This window comes from Coffea arabica, chromosome 9c (genome assembly GCF_036785885.1).
Source record: "Coffea arabica cultivar ET-39 chromosome 9c, Coffea Arabica ET-39 HiFi, whole genome shotgun sequence".
NCBI lineage: Eukaryota > Viridiplantae > Streptophyta > Magnoliopsida > Gentianales > Rubiaceae > Coffea > Coffea arabica.
In genome coordinates, this window is record NC_092326.1 from 40,403,387 (window position 1) to 40,417,516 (window position 14,130).

Genomic DNA, 14,130 nt, shown 5'->3' on the forward strand with positions numbered 1-14,130 from the left:
TGACTTGCTAAGGGAGTTTGAAGGTCTTCGTGGAGTTGTTTTGAAAGAAAAACCCCTAAACTACTACCTTTCTTGAGGAGTTAAGGTATTTTGTTCCTAATAATGGTCAATTGGTGACTTATGGTAACTAACTAGGTGATTTTATGGAAAATTTCATGGATTAAAGTGAAGTTAGCTAAATTTTTGATTTTTTTGGGATTTTTCTATTTTCATATGATGATTATGGTTGGCCTTGGATTGATGGCTCTAAATTGTATTAAATGGATCCCTTGTGCGTTAATTGCGGTTATTTGCGAAAAATTTCAGCTTATGCGAAAGATTTCAGTGTTAGGGTTCCAATCTGCCCTGTTCTGACAGGCTTTATTAGTGCATGTTAGAGGCCGAATCAGGTTTAGGTTAAAACATGAAAGTTGTAGCAAATGGTGTTAATTAGCTGCCTGCAAAATTTCAGCTCAATCGGAGCATTGCAGCATATGAAATGACCGAAATACGTTTGACTGCCCATGAACCCTGTTTCACGGACAAATTTCTGTTTTCGTGGAGTTTTCCATTTTTTACCATGAAAATGCATGATTTGGTTTTGGAGGTTTTCATAAGAAATGTAGGTATATGTTTTGGTTTTGAAACACCATAAGATTCGTTTCAATCCGATAAGTGTAGTTTCAGTTGTGTTTATTGTGCCGAAAGGTGTGTTTTATCATCTATGATTTGTATGTGGTTGATTTGAGATGAATTGGTGTTGATTGTAAGATAAAAAAGTAAGGAAATGTAGGGGACATGCTGTCCAGATTGTGGGAATGTGGGATTTTTTCGAGTTTGGTTTGGTTTGGGATATGTATAAGAAAGGCTTTTTGGGTTGTTTGAACTCTAGGTCTTCATGTTACCTTTCATTCCCAAAAATCATGTTTTACACCCTTGCATTAGTAATTATTTGGCGAGGCATACGACTAGCAGTCGAGTCTCACTTGTGCATTTCGTTTACTCGATTTTGGATATGAAATTTTCAATTGTTTTATTTTGGTTATTTTAGGGTTTCTTGACGATTAAAGCTACTTTGGTGTGAAAACTTTTGAAGTATCTGTACTTGAATCGGTGAGTGTACCACTCCCCTGAATTATTGCTAAACTGGTTATCTGTACTTGCAAATTGCTATTTGAATGTCCTTCCCGACTGTTTATTTTGTACGAGACGAGTGTGTACTTTATCACACTTGTTCTCTGGCCTGTGTGGCTTGTTTCCTGTATATACTTGAATCTGTTACCTGCGCCTGTTATAATGTCGTTTGGAAGTGTATCCAACGACTTTCTTGTTAAATCTGAGCTCAATCTCATAGGGAGTTGATTGAATCGAGTCAGCAAGGGATTAGTCAAGAAAATTAACAATCCATGGGTGCCTGTTCCTGAGAAATCTATGGATATTGGAGACTCTGGATTTCCGGTATACTCGAGTATTACCATTCCTGTTCCTGTTTGGCGTTTGGGCCCGGTAAGGGGTATGTTTGGTGAACGGGATTTTGGCGTAAGAGGGGTCTACGGACATGTGTGTTTTATGAATACAAACGTTGACGGATGGTCAACGGGGCTGGATCAATTATTGCAATAGGGATTTGGCTCCTGAGAGCCACCTGTATCTTTTACATTGTGGTGTTCGTTCATTTCTCGTATTTGATGTGAATAAGTGCCTTAAAAGTGATTTCTCATGATTTCTACTATTTATAATTTTGGTACCTCGTTGACCTTCTAGCTCATCCCGTCCCGTTATCCTTATTTTCCTTGCAGGGAACCATCTTTTTGGACCAATGATCATTTTGAAGAATGAATTGAGCTTGTATAAACACCCTCTTTGTATAGCTTCTTGGAAGTTGGAAACCCTAAATGTATCATAATACAATGTTTTCTTTTGGGGTTGTAAACGTACTACTATGTATATTTTGAAGTGTTTCCTCATGTTTCTGTGACATATTTTTGGGAATGTACATTCTCTCATGTTAAACAAAGTTTACTTGTGCTTGGTTGGATTGTAACGGGGCAGTTTTGATTTTCGTGAGAACGTTGTATCAAGGATTGAAGGTATCTTTTAATTTGGCTCAATTGGGTTCTGAATGTTACCTTTTCGAAGTTCTTTTGAACGTTTTGTAGGGTTTACGTTTGTTCCGGATCCGTAGTCTCTGCGAGAGTTGAGCAGGCGGTCCGCTAAACCCTTTGGTTCGCCTTAGGGTGAGGTAGGGCTATCACAACTTTCCCGTAGTCTCACATCGTTTCTTCAGGGTTGGGGGATTGAGTAGTTAAGTCCCCAGATTTACCTCAAGAGTTGCCGGCTTTTGGGGTTAAATCTGGAATTAGATTTAATTAACTAATTTCAAAAGTCTGAAAAAAAAATGTCATGTGAGTGTAGCTGCGTCACTTGAGTAATTTTTAGTAATATAAAAGATTTTCTTTTTCTTTTTCTTTCTATCAGTGTTGGAACTTGGATGAAAGAAAATTCGGTCATGTATATCAACCAGCAATCAATGCCGTGGAATTTTCTGAATAAATGCTTCTGATCTTTTTCAAGCAAAGAAGGGAACTGTTTAGGAAGCTATTAATGATGCACATATCCAAGTCTGCATTGTCAACCTAAGTGTGTGTGTGTATGTGTACAACAAGCTCTTGATGTTCTTGTAATTGAATTCATACAAATATAGTTGGGAAATCTATTGAGCCATTTTTTACTTTAGCCATTTACTAAGTGTTGAATTCGAGAAGCAAAGAGCTTAATTAGTTCTTACTTTTACATTATCAGATCCAGATACATAATCTGCACTCTTAAGGTCAAACAAGCTGAGATAACCCTTCCATATTTTGTTGACATTTTTTCTTTTCCTTCTGCATAGTTTTTGGTTATATCTTGTGGACTTTGAAGTCTTCATTAAACAACGAGCTACAATACATTTTTCTCCTCTAAATCGGCTCCTAAGTATGTAGAGAGTAAATACTCCTATAAATACCTCTTTATTGTAAATTGAAGCAAGAATGGAAAGACAAACGGGACAATTAATTACTTGTGCTCAAGCCCCAAGTAAGTCTGAGGATCCATTTTCCCTTCGTTATTATCAGCAAAAGCAAGTAAGGAAGACTACGTATGAATCCAATTTCGAAAGAGCTTTGCTTTTTACCACTACAAACCAAAGCCAATTATGATTGCAATACTGCATCCTACTAACAATATTCACAAACAACTGCACAAATTAAATACCATATTGTTTGACCATTTTTTTACGTGCCTTGGTGGAAGACTTCTCTCTGGTATCAGTATCACCACCAGGAATTTGTTCTCTTGAATCAAAGCCATTGACCGCATTACCCAACCCCTTCACCCAACCTTGTGGACGTGTATATATAAATACATCTCTATCCCCAGCCTCTTCAGACACCCCCTGTCTTCTTCCTTCGAGCAATAGCAAAATTTTGCTCTTCTTTTCTACAGGGTTAATTGCTAGCTATCAGGGAAAAAAAAATTAGCAGCAGCATTGCTCTTGAAAGAATTTTCAACAGTTATGGCTCCATTGGGTACAATGCTGGTCCTCCTCTCATTAGTACTAGGCAGTGCAAAAATAATTCCTCAAGCAGAAGCTCGGGCGTTTTTTGTGTTCGGTGATTCTTTGGTCGATAATGGAAACAACAACTACTTGGTCACCACTGCTCGCGCCGACACACCACCGTATGGAATTGATTTTCCGACGCACAGTCCCACCGGTCGTTTCTCAAATGGCTATAACCTCCCCGACTTGATAGGTTGATCAGCTTTCACTTATATATATTTCCTTTACGTGATTCTTGACTAAAATTTGCTGTTTATGTATCATCACCGTTTCTAAACTCGATTCTTTTGAGAACCTGTCTCCACCTCCACCACAATTTTATCATCTCATTCCATTCATTCAGTTAGCAATTAAAATTTTGTGTATAGCGTGCCTATATCTGTACTTCTTGAATGAGTAAACTACACACACACAAAATAGATCCATGCATGCAGACAAATAGATAAATTTATGACAGAAGATTTATGATCATACGCATGAAGTGGGGGTTAAATTTTTCTGTTCTTTTGTCCATCTAGTGCAATTTAATTAGCAGTTGGTAGTTTTTTTTTTTCCTTTTCTTTTCGTTTCAGGTCAATACTATGGCTTGGAAGCAACATTGCCATACTTGAGTCCGGAGCTTTCTGGGGATAAGCTGCTTCATGGTGCTAACTTTGCCTCTGCTGGAGTCGGCATCCTTAATGACACTGGAGTCCAATTTGTAAGCTACCGCTTGGACAGTTGTCGATCCATTAATATCCTAATTTTTATGTTTTTTTTTATTTCATTTTTAAATATTCTTTGTTTCAGACTTTGGATCCTCATAGTATTTTGTATTCGACAAATATTGGATGGGTCCTTGACCTTTGTGTGTGTTTCTTGAAAACTATTATTATTATCGCTTTCATGTCCATTATTCTTCGCCATCATAGAGCATGCCTAGCCTCTTGAAACTAGCCGACATGTCCCATTATGTTTTTCTCTCGACTGTTTCGTAAAGCCCTAATCTGGCTAGGAAACTAAAAACTTGATGGGATTTCTGCATTTGCAGATTAATATCATTGGGATGTACGATCAAATAGCATACTTTCTGCAGTACCAGAAGCGACTGAGCGATCAAATTGGAGCTGAAAATGCTACGAAACTCGTCAAGGAGTCCCTTGTTCTGATCACTTTGGGTGGCAACGATTTCGTCAACAACTATTACTTGATACCTTACTCTCCAAGGTCTCAGCAATTCAATCTCCAAGACTACTGTAAATACCTCATCTCTGAATATCGAAAAATTTTACAGGTAAATGCAGCCTTTACTTTTCCACATTTCTTTGTTTCTCGCACTCACGATTTCAAACAAAATAACAGCACCTTTTTTTTTTTCCTCAAACTCTTTGTGCTTTTTGGTAGATTGTACAAGCAAAAATCTTTTTTTTTTTTTTAAATTAAAAAAATTTTGGGAAATATTACATGCAGAGACTACATGAAGTAGGAGCGGAAAGGGTAATAGTGACGGGAACAGGACCATTGGGATGTGTCCCAGCAGAATTAGCCATGCGGAGCAGCAATGGTGAATGTGCAGATGAACTGCAAACTGCCGCATCACTTTTCAATCCCCAACTAGCCGAAATGCTCACTGGACTAAACAAAGAGATAGGCAGTGATGTCTTTGTTGCTGCAAACACCAATCGAGCACACATGGATTTCATTGCCAACCCTCAAGCATTTGGTAACTTAAATCAATTGGAATATAAAACTGTTGCCATTGCTCTCTCTAAGATATATATGGTTCTGCAGCTTAACAAATGGATGTCAAATGGTGAATGGACAGGTTTTGAGACAGCTAAGATAGCATGTTGCGGACAAGGCCCTTATAATGGGATTGGACTTTGCACGCCTTTTTCCAACTTGTGCCCCAACAGAGGCACATATGTATTCTGGGATGCTTTTCATCCAACTGAAAGGGCCAACAGGTTGATCGTGCAGCAGATGTTCAATGGCTCGACATTTTACATGAATCCCATGAACCTTAGCACCATCAGGATTTTGGATCCATAGCCATGATGTGATGATTTGATCCGACCTTCAAATTACATTTCAGCATTTGGCGTTGTGTTTATCATTAATCTGGACTTGCCTTTCATTTGTTACACTAGTTTGCTGTTTCTGCCAATGATAGATTAGACTCTCTTCTGATGCATGTCAGTTGCTTGTAGACATCATGATATCAAGAAGTCCGTATCTCTTCATGGGAGTACATTATGCTGCAGTTTTCGCTTTCATTAATTTTACAGATTTTTTCAGGAGTGGAATGAATTTGATGGAGCAATTGACATCTCAAACACAAATAACACATTTCTCTGTAAAGAGATGAAGTTTGGTTGTGAAATGAGAACCAAATAGTTACAAGGTATCAACCCTGGTATGATATCTAGTTCCTTGACAGAAACGAATGTTAAAGCATAACAACTCTATAGCCCGCACAGATCCCTTCATAATAGCATTAGGCTTTGCACCCCCTGTTACAATCTGCTCTGCGCTCCAACGTAGACAAGCACACATTCTTGGGGTTCAGTTCAGGGGCTTCGAGTCTCAGATCTGGGCGAGCTCAGCTCGACTAAATCTAAGCCATCCAATTTAAATTTTCAAAAATATTTTTTATTTTTTAATCAGACGATCCAGATCTAACCAAGCTCAGCTCAGATCTGGCGGTGGTGGAGTTCCCAAGCCCTCATCCCCTACCTGGAATGCTTTCTATCAATTCAATAGCGCCAACAGATGGATAGAGCAGCAAATAGTGAATGGCTTAACCAACTATGCTAATCACCATCAAGGCCTTTTCCTTTTCCATTAAACTGCATGGTTGACATTAACTAGTCGCTAGATAATTATAGCATTAAACTAATTTAGGCATCCTTTCCATCTGAGGTGTTAGAGAGTTCGGTAGATTAGAGACTTTCTTAATGGTACATCACAACACCCTGTTCAGAACAATTGTTCAGAACCTTAGCGAGTAATCATTTGTTGCTCGTTCAATATTATGAACCTTGTTCAGAACAATTAAAGGTTCATTTCGCAGATCGATTTAAATAGATTTGCAGTCAGCACAATACTTTCACCTGGACAGCCATGATGAGAATATTGTTCTCCTAACTTTTCTAAAATTTTTAAGAGAATACAAGCTAAACCAGGACCATTCGTCGCTTGAGCGTGTGCGCGCTTGAGAGAGAGAGAGTACTAATGCAATCAAACTAGGAGCACAACTAACACATTAACTGAAAATCTTGAAGCACAATTTTCTAGTGCCACAAATTCAATTCAGATTCATAGTACTTGATGAGCATTATGGTATTTAACAAGGGCTGAACTGGCAAATTTGCAATTTAAAAAGCACCACCTCTCAGAGCAAGTACAAGATGAAGAACAGAACCACCCTCAATATTGTAATCTTTTGCTGTTTTGTCATCCCCAAGCTGCTTGCCAGCATAAATGAGCCTGCGGCACCACAGTAGTACAAGCAAAACTTCCAGATTTCAATCAATACAAGAAAGAAAAACTCAAAAAAGATATGCTACTTAAGTCTGCTTCATGAATAAATACAAACAGAATAAATATTCAAACATTAATACTCTAGGGCCAAATTTTACTTCAAAGACTTGCAATGCAGAGGTCCTGCAAGTTTTGCACTAATGGCACCCAGGATTCAAGAAAAGAACTGTTTCGGCTCTTGCACTTTTTACATCTAAGATTTTACACTAATCGCACCCAGGATTCAAGCTCTTGCATCTATCAAAGGTTCTATATCCACATCTTGTCCTCTCTGAGCCTTTTTCACATGTTCAACTCCATCATAAACCCCTAAAATTCTAGCTACCGCCGATGCGCCTTTATCCCCAGAGATCTTACCCTTGTTATTGTCAAAAATGTCAAATTAACTTTCTAATAGCACCCAAAAGCTTTATAAACGCTCAATATGCCCAGTCTTAGATTTCAAAGCTTTAAGCCATCTTACATGCGATTACGCACACACGCACCCATACATGTATAAAAAACATGTAAAATGCAAATACTAATATATAGGCAAAAACTTGGATGAACCCGGTCTATGATCACGCACTTATAGACCCTGTGGTGTCTAAGGAGCCATGTCACTCTCTTGCATTATTAATGGTCAAAATTAATTTCTTTATGCCGGCTAGATAGCCAAGGTTTAACATTGCCTCAATTTTCTCTCAAAATGTAAGGCAGAGAATTTTGGTGCCAGACAGTTTGTCGCCGGCCACTGGTATCAGGCATGGCCCATCCGCTCTTAAGCGAGTTGTCCTCAGTGCCAATAGAATTTTCTCACAGTCAAGAGTTCGTTTACAACAATTTGTGGCTGGCGCAGCAAAGTCTAGAGCTGGAGCCAGAGCCCAAGCCGAAGAACATTGCGCCGCCTATACCTTAGATCATCTTCATGTCTCTTCTCAAGTCTCATTCTCCTTCTCGTTGTCTGATGAGTCTCAACTTTTCTTCCACCCTTTCTCAATACCCATCTCTACTCTTGTAATCTTGTAATTGCAGGAAGTAATTTTATTTACAGCAAGGGATCTTATTATCATTGCCATCATGGGAATCTTCACCCTTGACCCACTGCCTCTCTGCCATGTTTAAAGCAGAGGATTCTTGAGGGAGTGGAACAAATTTGACGTTTTGGCCAAGATTTAGGAGTTCTTCTAAAAAGGAATTAAGTACTAATTGCATGTGAAGTATTTTTCTTATGCAAAACTTACCCGATCTTCTGAAATGATCCTCATCTTGAGAATTTTGTCCTTTTATCTATCTTTCAAAACTTTTACTCTGTCCTCACAATAATTAATCTTCTCCATTAGACAAGCTTTTTCTTTACTGGGATTCTGTGGATTGTCCAGTTTGAGCCCAATTTCAGAAAAAGTCATTTAAACTTTGAAGAGCAAGAGACTTACTTTTGATTCGGGAAACATAGGGTTCGCTATTTCTTTTTCTTTCTCTTTTTGCTGTCCTTTCTCATTTATCACAATCATTCATTGTGGAAGGCAAAAAGAAAACATGTATGAAAGGGAAATGTGCTAACCCTAGTTGAGAGGGATGACATGGCTATAAACACCACAGGGTCTATATGTGGGAACATAGACTGGGTTCGCCCAAGTATTTGCTTAATATTTAACCCAAACAATGCACAATGCACAATCCACAAACTGAGAGTGGCAACAGCATCGCAAATGATTCCATATAAACAGTTAAAATAGTAACCGGGAACATTGAGAAACACAAAGTTTATCAAAATATAGAAAAGCACACTCTGGCAGGAAATTAAAAATTTTTTGCTATTAATTCATTGCCAAGACAGATGCGGAATTTATCAAGTCAAGAACAGATTTAGAACAAAAGTGACTAGAAACCATGTTATACTAGAGAGTTAGAGTGCAAACCTCTGCTGCACCGGGGGAATTCCTTCCTTCTCTTCCACTCGTTCCTTAATTCGGTCAATGGTATCAGTTGGTTCAATATCAATTTCAATTTCCTTCCCAGTAAGAGTCTTCACCTTAATCATAGTTCCTCCTCTGAGCCTCAAAACCAAATGAAGGGTGGATTCTTTCTGAATATTGTAATCGGCCAAAGTACGTCCATCCTCTAACTGCTTTCCAGCAAAAATCAGCCTCTGCTGGTCAGGGGGGATACCCTCTTTGTCCTGGTAGCAGCACAAAAATTACCATTTTAGACCTCTTCAAATGAGTTCACCTCTTTTTTACTCTAGTGTGTCAAAAGATCAGATTAAAAAATAGATGGTATCATAGTGAAAATGCTTTTCCTATCAACAACAGTTAAAAGGCACTATGTTCGTGCACTCAATTTCATAGAATACAAAGATCCAAAGCTGCGATGTCAATGACCACGTAAATAACGTATTTCAAGTGCCACATTTTCCATGCAATTTAATGTTGATCAAGGCAAGACCATCACACAATTTTTCCCTAGGTATCATCATGAAGCAAGGGAAATTTCATAAATAAGATCAGTACATCCATCATTATCCACGCAAAAGCAAGCCCAAAAAGTCTTTAAACAAACATCAAGAGCCCCATAATTTCCAAATCTAAAGACATCAGACTAGACACAAAACTAGAAGACAGCTCCGGGGCAAGCTAAAAACTGTCCAACCCCAACACATAAAATAAATTTCGGAAGGAATTTATACAAATCATAGTTAAAAAAAAAAAAAAGTCTCATAACAGCTTTTCCCTAAACTTTTCAGTGCAAGATAAAATAAACAGGAATTTAAGATGCATCATAATCCTCAGAATCTTCCATAACTCCACTAAAGCTTCTCCAGCCGCATAACAAAGTGAATCCACATAATTTCATCAACGGTCAGATAAGCATGCAACACCGCCTATATCTATTTAGACAAAAAAAAATGGAAGAAGGACAAAAAAAAAAAAAAAAAAAAAAAAGATAACACGTACGAAGCACAAATTGATAATCTTGCATAGAATGATAGAATCGCCGATAAAACTGAGAATAAACAATATCCAAAATAAAAATTTTAAAAAAAAAAGAAGTGCAAACGCATATGAAGAAAGAGATAAGGAGAATCATAGATGGACCTGAATCTTAGCCTTGACATTGTCGATGGTGTCGCTGCTCTCGACTTCGAGAGTTATAGTTTTTCCGGTTAGGGTTTTGACGAAGATCTGCATGATTCTTGTGAGTTTTGATGCTATGCTCTTCCTCTTCGGCAGCTGGGGAGAGGAAATGAAGAGAGAGGCAGAGGCTAGCAGCTGGGAGATGGTACCTGGGAGTGGGAGGTCTAATTCTCTGGTTGCTGGGGAGGGAGGGGGGGGGGGTGGTGTTTGACTTTATATTCTTTATTCTAATCAAAATTGGCGAACAGAATTTATAAGAAAAAAGAAAAGGTGATATGCGCCACGATTATTCTCCACTTATTCAAATTTTGTGATGGACAAAGGCTGTCATGTCTCTTGTACATCTTTCAGATTTCTCGATGTTTTATAATTTGAAAATTGTTAATTGCACTTTCTTTTTATTACTCGCACTCTCGCTATTTTTATCATATAATTTTTATTTATTAAATTATATGATCAAATAAAATATAATTTTTATTTATTAAATTATATGATAAAATATAAAATATTTATTTATTATATTATATGATTTAATAAATAGTAAGGGTGCAAGTAATAAAAACTGAGATGTGATTAATGTTTTTCTTTTATTTTATTCCCTTTTCTCCATATGTTTAGTCTGGAAATTTTGGTCTCTGGATGTAGAAGAGAAAAAGAATTATTATTATTTTTTTTAGATTCTGCAAATAAATAAATAAAGTAATTAAAAAAATAGTAATCACATAAGTTCCTTTGCATCTCCATTTGGGGGTTAAATGGAACATAAAGATAAAAAGTGTTTAAATTAAAGCAAGAATCCAAATCTCTTCGTTTCCACATAGAATAAATATCCCACTTTCTTTTCACCTTTTTTTCTTCCTTTTAAAATAAACAACTTGCATGCGGATACTATGAATCTCACAGATTTGCGGTAGAGAATAAAATATTTGCTAATTAGTGATATGTGACAAAATCTATGCACCATTTATTCATGTAAGCATTAGCAACTTATATACCATTTACCAAGTAAATGTTACTTTACATATGTGTTTGGATAGTAAATTATTTGAGATAATTTTGTGAAAAAATACCTCGATTTGTTTGGATAGTGTATTATTTGGAATAATTACTGTAGCGCTTTTTGTGATGTGATGTATGTGAGATAAAAAGGTGGTTGGGAATATAAAAAGGTTGGTTGGGAAATGTGTCTATGATGCAAGCGAAATATTATTTGGAATAATTGGAGCATTCAAACAAACCCAGTCTGTAGCATTTTTTGGATGTATACTAGATAAAAAGGTAATTGAAAAATGTGTTGATAATGTAAGCAGATCAGTGTGTGTAAATAAGGTGAAAAATCTAAATTCAATATGAGAATATTTATGCATGTTACAATAACATAAAATATTTTGTTTTACTTAGGGACAACAAAGAGTAAGAGGGTAGTTTCTAAATTTCCATTTGGTGATGCTTAGGCTCTTTGCAACATAGCACATCCAATTTCTTTTAATTTTACTTGTGTGTGTTTTTTTTTTTTGGGTAAATACTTTTGTCTTCGTCTAAAAAAAAAAGTGCTAAGATCCATTTAAAATTTAGTCCTTGTTTACATTGCAATTTAGTGGCGGTGATGGGAAGTCATTTAGTCCTTGTTTACATTGCAATTTAGTGGAAAATTTTCTTGAGTTTCTTAAGAATATCTTTTAAATATATTTTTGAATAAAGTTATATTTTATAAACATTGCATTTAAAATAATAAATTGTATTTTTCTACAAAACTCTCCAAAAAAATGTAATAAAAGAGCCAGAGATTTAGTGTAATGTACTTAAGTTTGTATTCTACAATAGCAGAGAAGAAAGAAAGAAAGAAAGAAAGAAAAAACCATTTACCAGTATCAATTCCTTTTATTTATGAAAACTATCAACAAGCTGACTATATAGAAAACTATCAACAAAGGACCAAGTAAATATTTATATGGCTTGGAAAATCATGATGTATCAAAGGGTCTTTTAGACTCGTAGAATTTAAAAGTAGAAGAAAAAGAAGTCAAGAAAGACGATCTATACAATTTCGTTTTCCTTGTGGTCACATATGTACCTAACAAGCAAGAATTTGTGTAGCACTTCAATTCACAATTCACAAGAAATGTACGTGTACATAATAGTTGAATCTTTGACCAGTGACAAAAGTAAATTCTAATCATATCCAATTGATATGACCAACTTATTTTTAGGTGCTAATTATCGTTTTGAACTTAAATTTTGAATAATTATGATATGATAAAATAGTTTCATTTAGTAGACCTTTGACCAAAAGCTCTCCATACATTTACATATTTCATTAATTGGTTGAAAAGCTACACACCCGCGGCAGGAAAGTCTTTTGTTTCATAGTCAAAGGAAAATTTTCTGCCCTTACGTGGCCAATACTTGTAAAGAACACAAGAAAGAATTCGTATATCCAAAATGGATTAGCAAATTATTCCAAATAATAATTCGCTTGTCTTATAAATATATTTTTTAATTTATCTATTTATATTTTCAATCACCTTTTTATCTCACATACATCACATCAAAAAAATTGTTACAGTAATTATTCCAAATAATACCTCTATCCAAACACACATACTAGTATCCCTCTTCATTGGACCTAATGGAATTTTGTGTAATTTTAAATCTTTACAGGAGGGAAAGAAACACCAGCAACCTCTAAACTATTCCGCTCATAAACTTTCGGCCACTCAAGTATTTTTTGTTTTAGTGTAATTACTAAACTCTTAATAGTGGTTATTTAGTCAAATATCGTTATTAATGCTACTAGAATGAGCTCTATGCGCATTTCACATGCCAAAATTTTAGAGCTCATAGGGTGACAAATTTTATTGTCCGCTAATCTATGCAAATTGTATGTCCTTTGCCACCTAAAAATTTTTCATTTCAAATTGCCCATTTAACTTAGCAAAATGGTAACTAGTCTCAATTCTATCGGTTTTTCTCTTAAGATATTTGTTTTTTACTTGATTCTGAATTTTGATCTTAAAAGGTCAATTTTTGAGAGGTTTTCCAACAAGAGTATTAGGTTTTTCAATGCTAAAAAATTAGAATTTATAAGAGTTACTTTAATAGATTCTATTTTAATGAAGTTCTTGTGAATTAATTCCAGGATCCCTAAAAACCAATGAAAATAGTAGATTTAATGACAAAATTTGACTGTAAGATTACTATTATACGATTTTGGTGAGTTAAGGACCGACTTGAAATAAAAAATAGTTGAGTGCTAAAAGTATATTGTTTGTTTAGTTCAGTACTATTTAAAATTTTTGTCTCATCTATTTGAACGGATTTAACAATGATTTTGGTATGTGCAATGTTATATGCAACTCATTATGTTACCGTTAATAAAGAATTTGGACGGAATGGCCACTAAAATACATATTTGTCATTTGGACCGCCATTTTGAATCAATAAAATAGTTGAACTGGACCCCGATTTGTTTGGATAGTGTATTATTTGAAATATTATTTGAAATAATTACTGTAGCACTTTTTGTGATGTGATGTATGTGAAATAAAAAGGTGATTGGAAATATAAAAAGGTGGGTTGGGAAATATGTAGATACTTATATTCTGATGTAATGAATTTTGGAGATGCTGTTATAGAAAATCAATTATATTTGAGAATCCACTTGTTCTTTGAAATATTTTAAGAAAAAGATTCGACCATCCGAAGATGGTCATTCTTTAATGAAAATATTACGCCACTAGAAGATGGTCATTATTTCAAACTCTGGTATAATAAATTTACTCGTTTCTGCCAGTACATAATTTTGCTATGTTTAGAATTATTTGTTAATTGAAAATAATATTCTCTACATATTTCTCGAATATGCTCTTGTAATAGCAATATTGGGAGAAATTTTGAGAAGTATTCTATACT

General features: G+C 35.6%; 2 protein-coding genes across 2 annotated transcripts; one reads left to right on the forward strand and one right to left on the reverse strand.

The window, feature by feature from the left end:
- The first annotated feature begins 3,371 nt into the window (after positions 1-3,371).
- LOC140014296 (GDSL esterase/lipase At5g33370-like) lies at positions 3,372-5,810 on the forward strand. Its single transcript, XM_072064869.1, has 5 exons — positions 3,372-3,773; positions 4,153-4,280; positions 4,611-4,853; positions 5,030-5,282; positions 5,385-5,810. The coding sequence occupies exons 1-5, from the start codon at positions 3,536-3,538 to the stop codon at positions 5,609-5,611; spliced, it is 1,089 nt and encodes a 362-aa protein (XP_071920970.1). The 5' UTR covers positions 3,372-3,535; the 3' UTR covers positions 5,612-5,810.
- Positions 5,811-6,794: 984 nt separating this feature from the next.
- Positions 6,795-10,405, reverse strand: LOC113710401 (ubiquitin-NEDD8-like protein RUB2). Its single transcript, XM_027233378.2, has 3 exons — positions 10,180-10,405; positions 9,004-9,263; positions 6,795-7,048 (listed from the first exon to the last, which is right to left on the reverse strand). The coding sequence occupies exons 1-3, from the start codon at positions 10,270-10,272 to the stop codon at positions 6,937-6,939; spliced, it is 465 nt and encodes a 154-aa protein (XP_027089179.1). The 5' UTR covers positions 10,273-10,405; the 3' UTR covers positions 6,795-6,936.
- Between the last annotated feature and the right edge of the window lie 3,725 nt (positions 10,406-14,130).

Excerpts from the sequence above, each read along its gene's own strand:
- LOC140014296 (XM_072064869.1), top strand. The coding sequence starts at position 3,536 with ATGGCTCCATTGGGTACAATGCTGGTCCTCCTCTCATTAGTACTAGGC. Across the intron at positions 4,281-4,610 it reads ATGACACTGGAGTCCAATTT|ATTAATATCATTGGGATGTA; the intron begins GTAAGCTACCGC and ends CTGCATTTGCAG. Across the intron at positions 5,283-5,384 it reads TGCCAACCCTCAAGCATTTG|GTTTTGAGACAGCTAAGATA; the intron begins GTAACTTAAATC and ends GTGAATGGACAG.
- LOC113710401 (XM_027233378.2), bottom strand. The coding sequence starts at position 10,272 with ATGCAGATCTTCGTCAAAACCCTAACCGGAAAAACTATAACTCTCGAA. Across the intron at positions 9,264-10,179 it reads ATGTCAAGGCTAAGATTCAG|GACAAAGAGGGTATCCCCCC; the intron begins GTCCATCTATGA and ends TGCTGCTACCAG. Across the intron at positions 7,049-9,003 it reads ATTCCCCCGGTGCAGCAGAG|GCTCATTTATGCTGGCAAGC; the intron begins GTTTGCACTCTA and ends GTGGTGCCGCAG.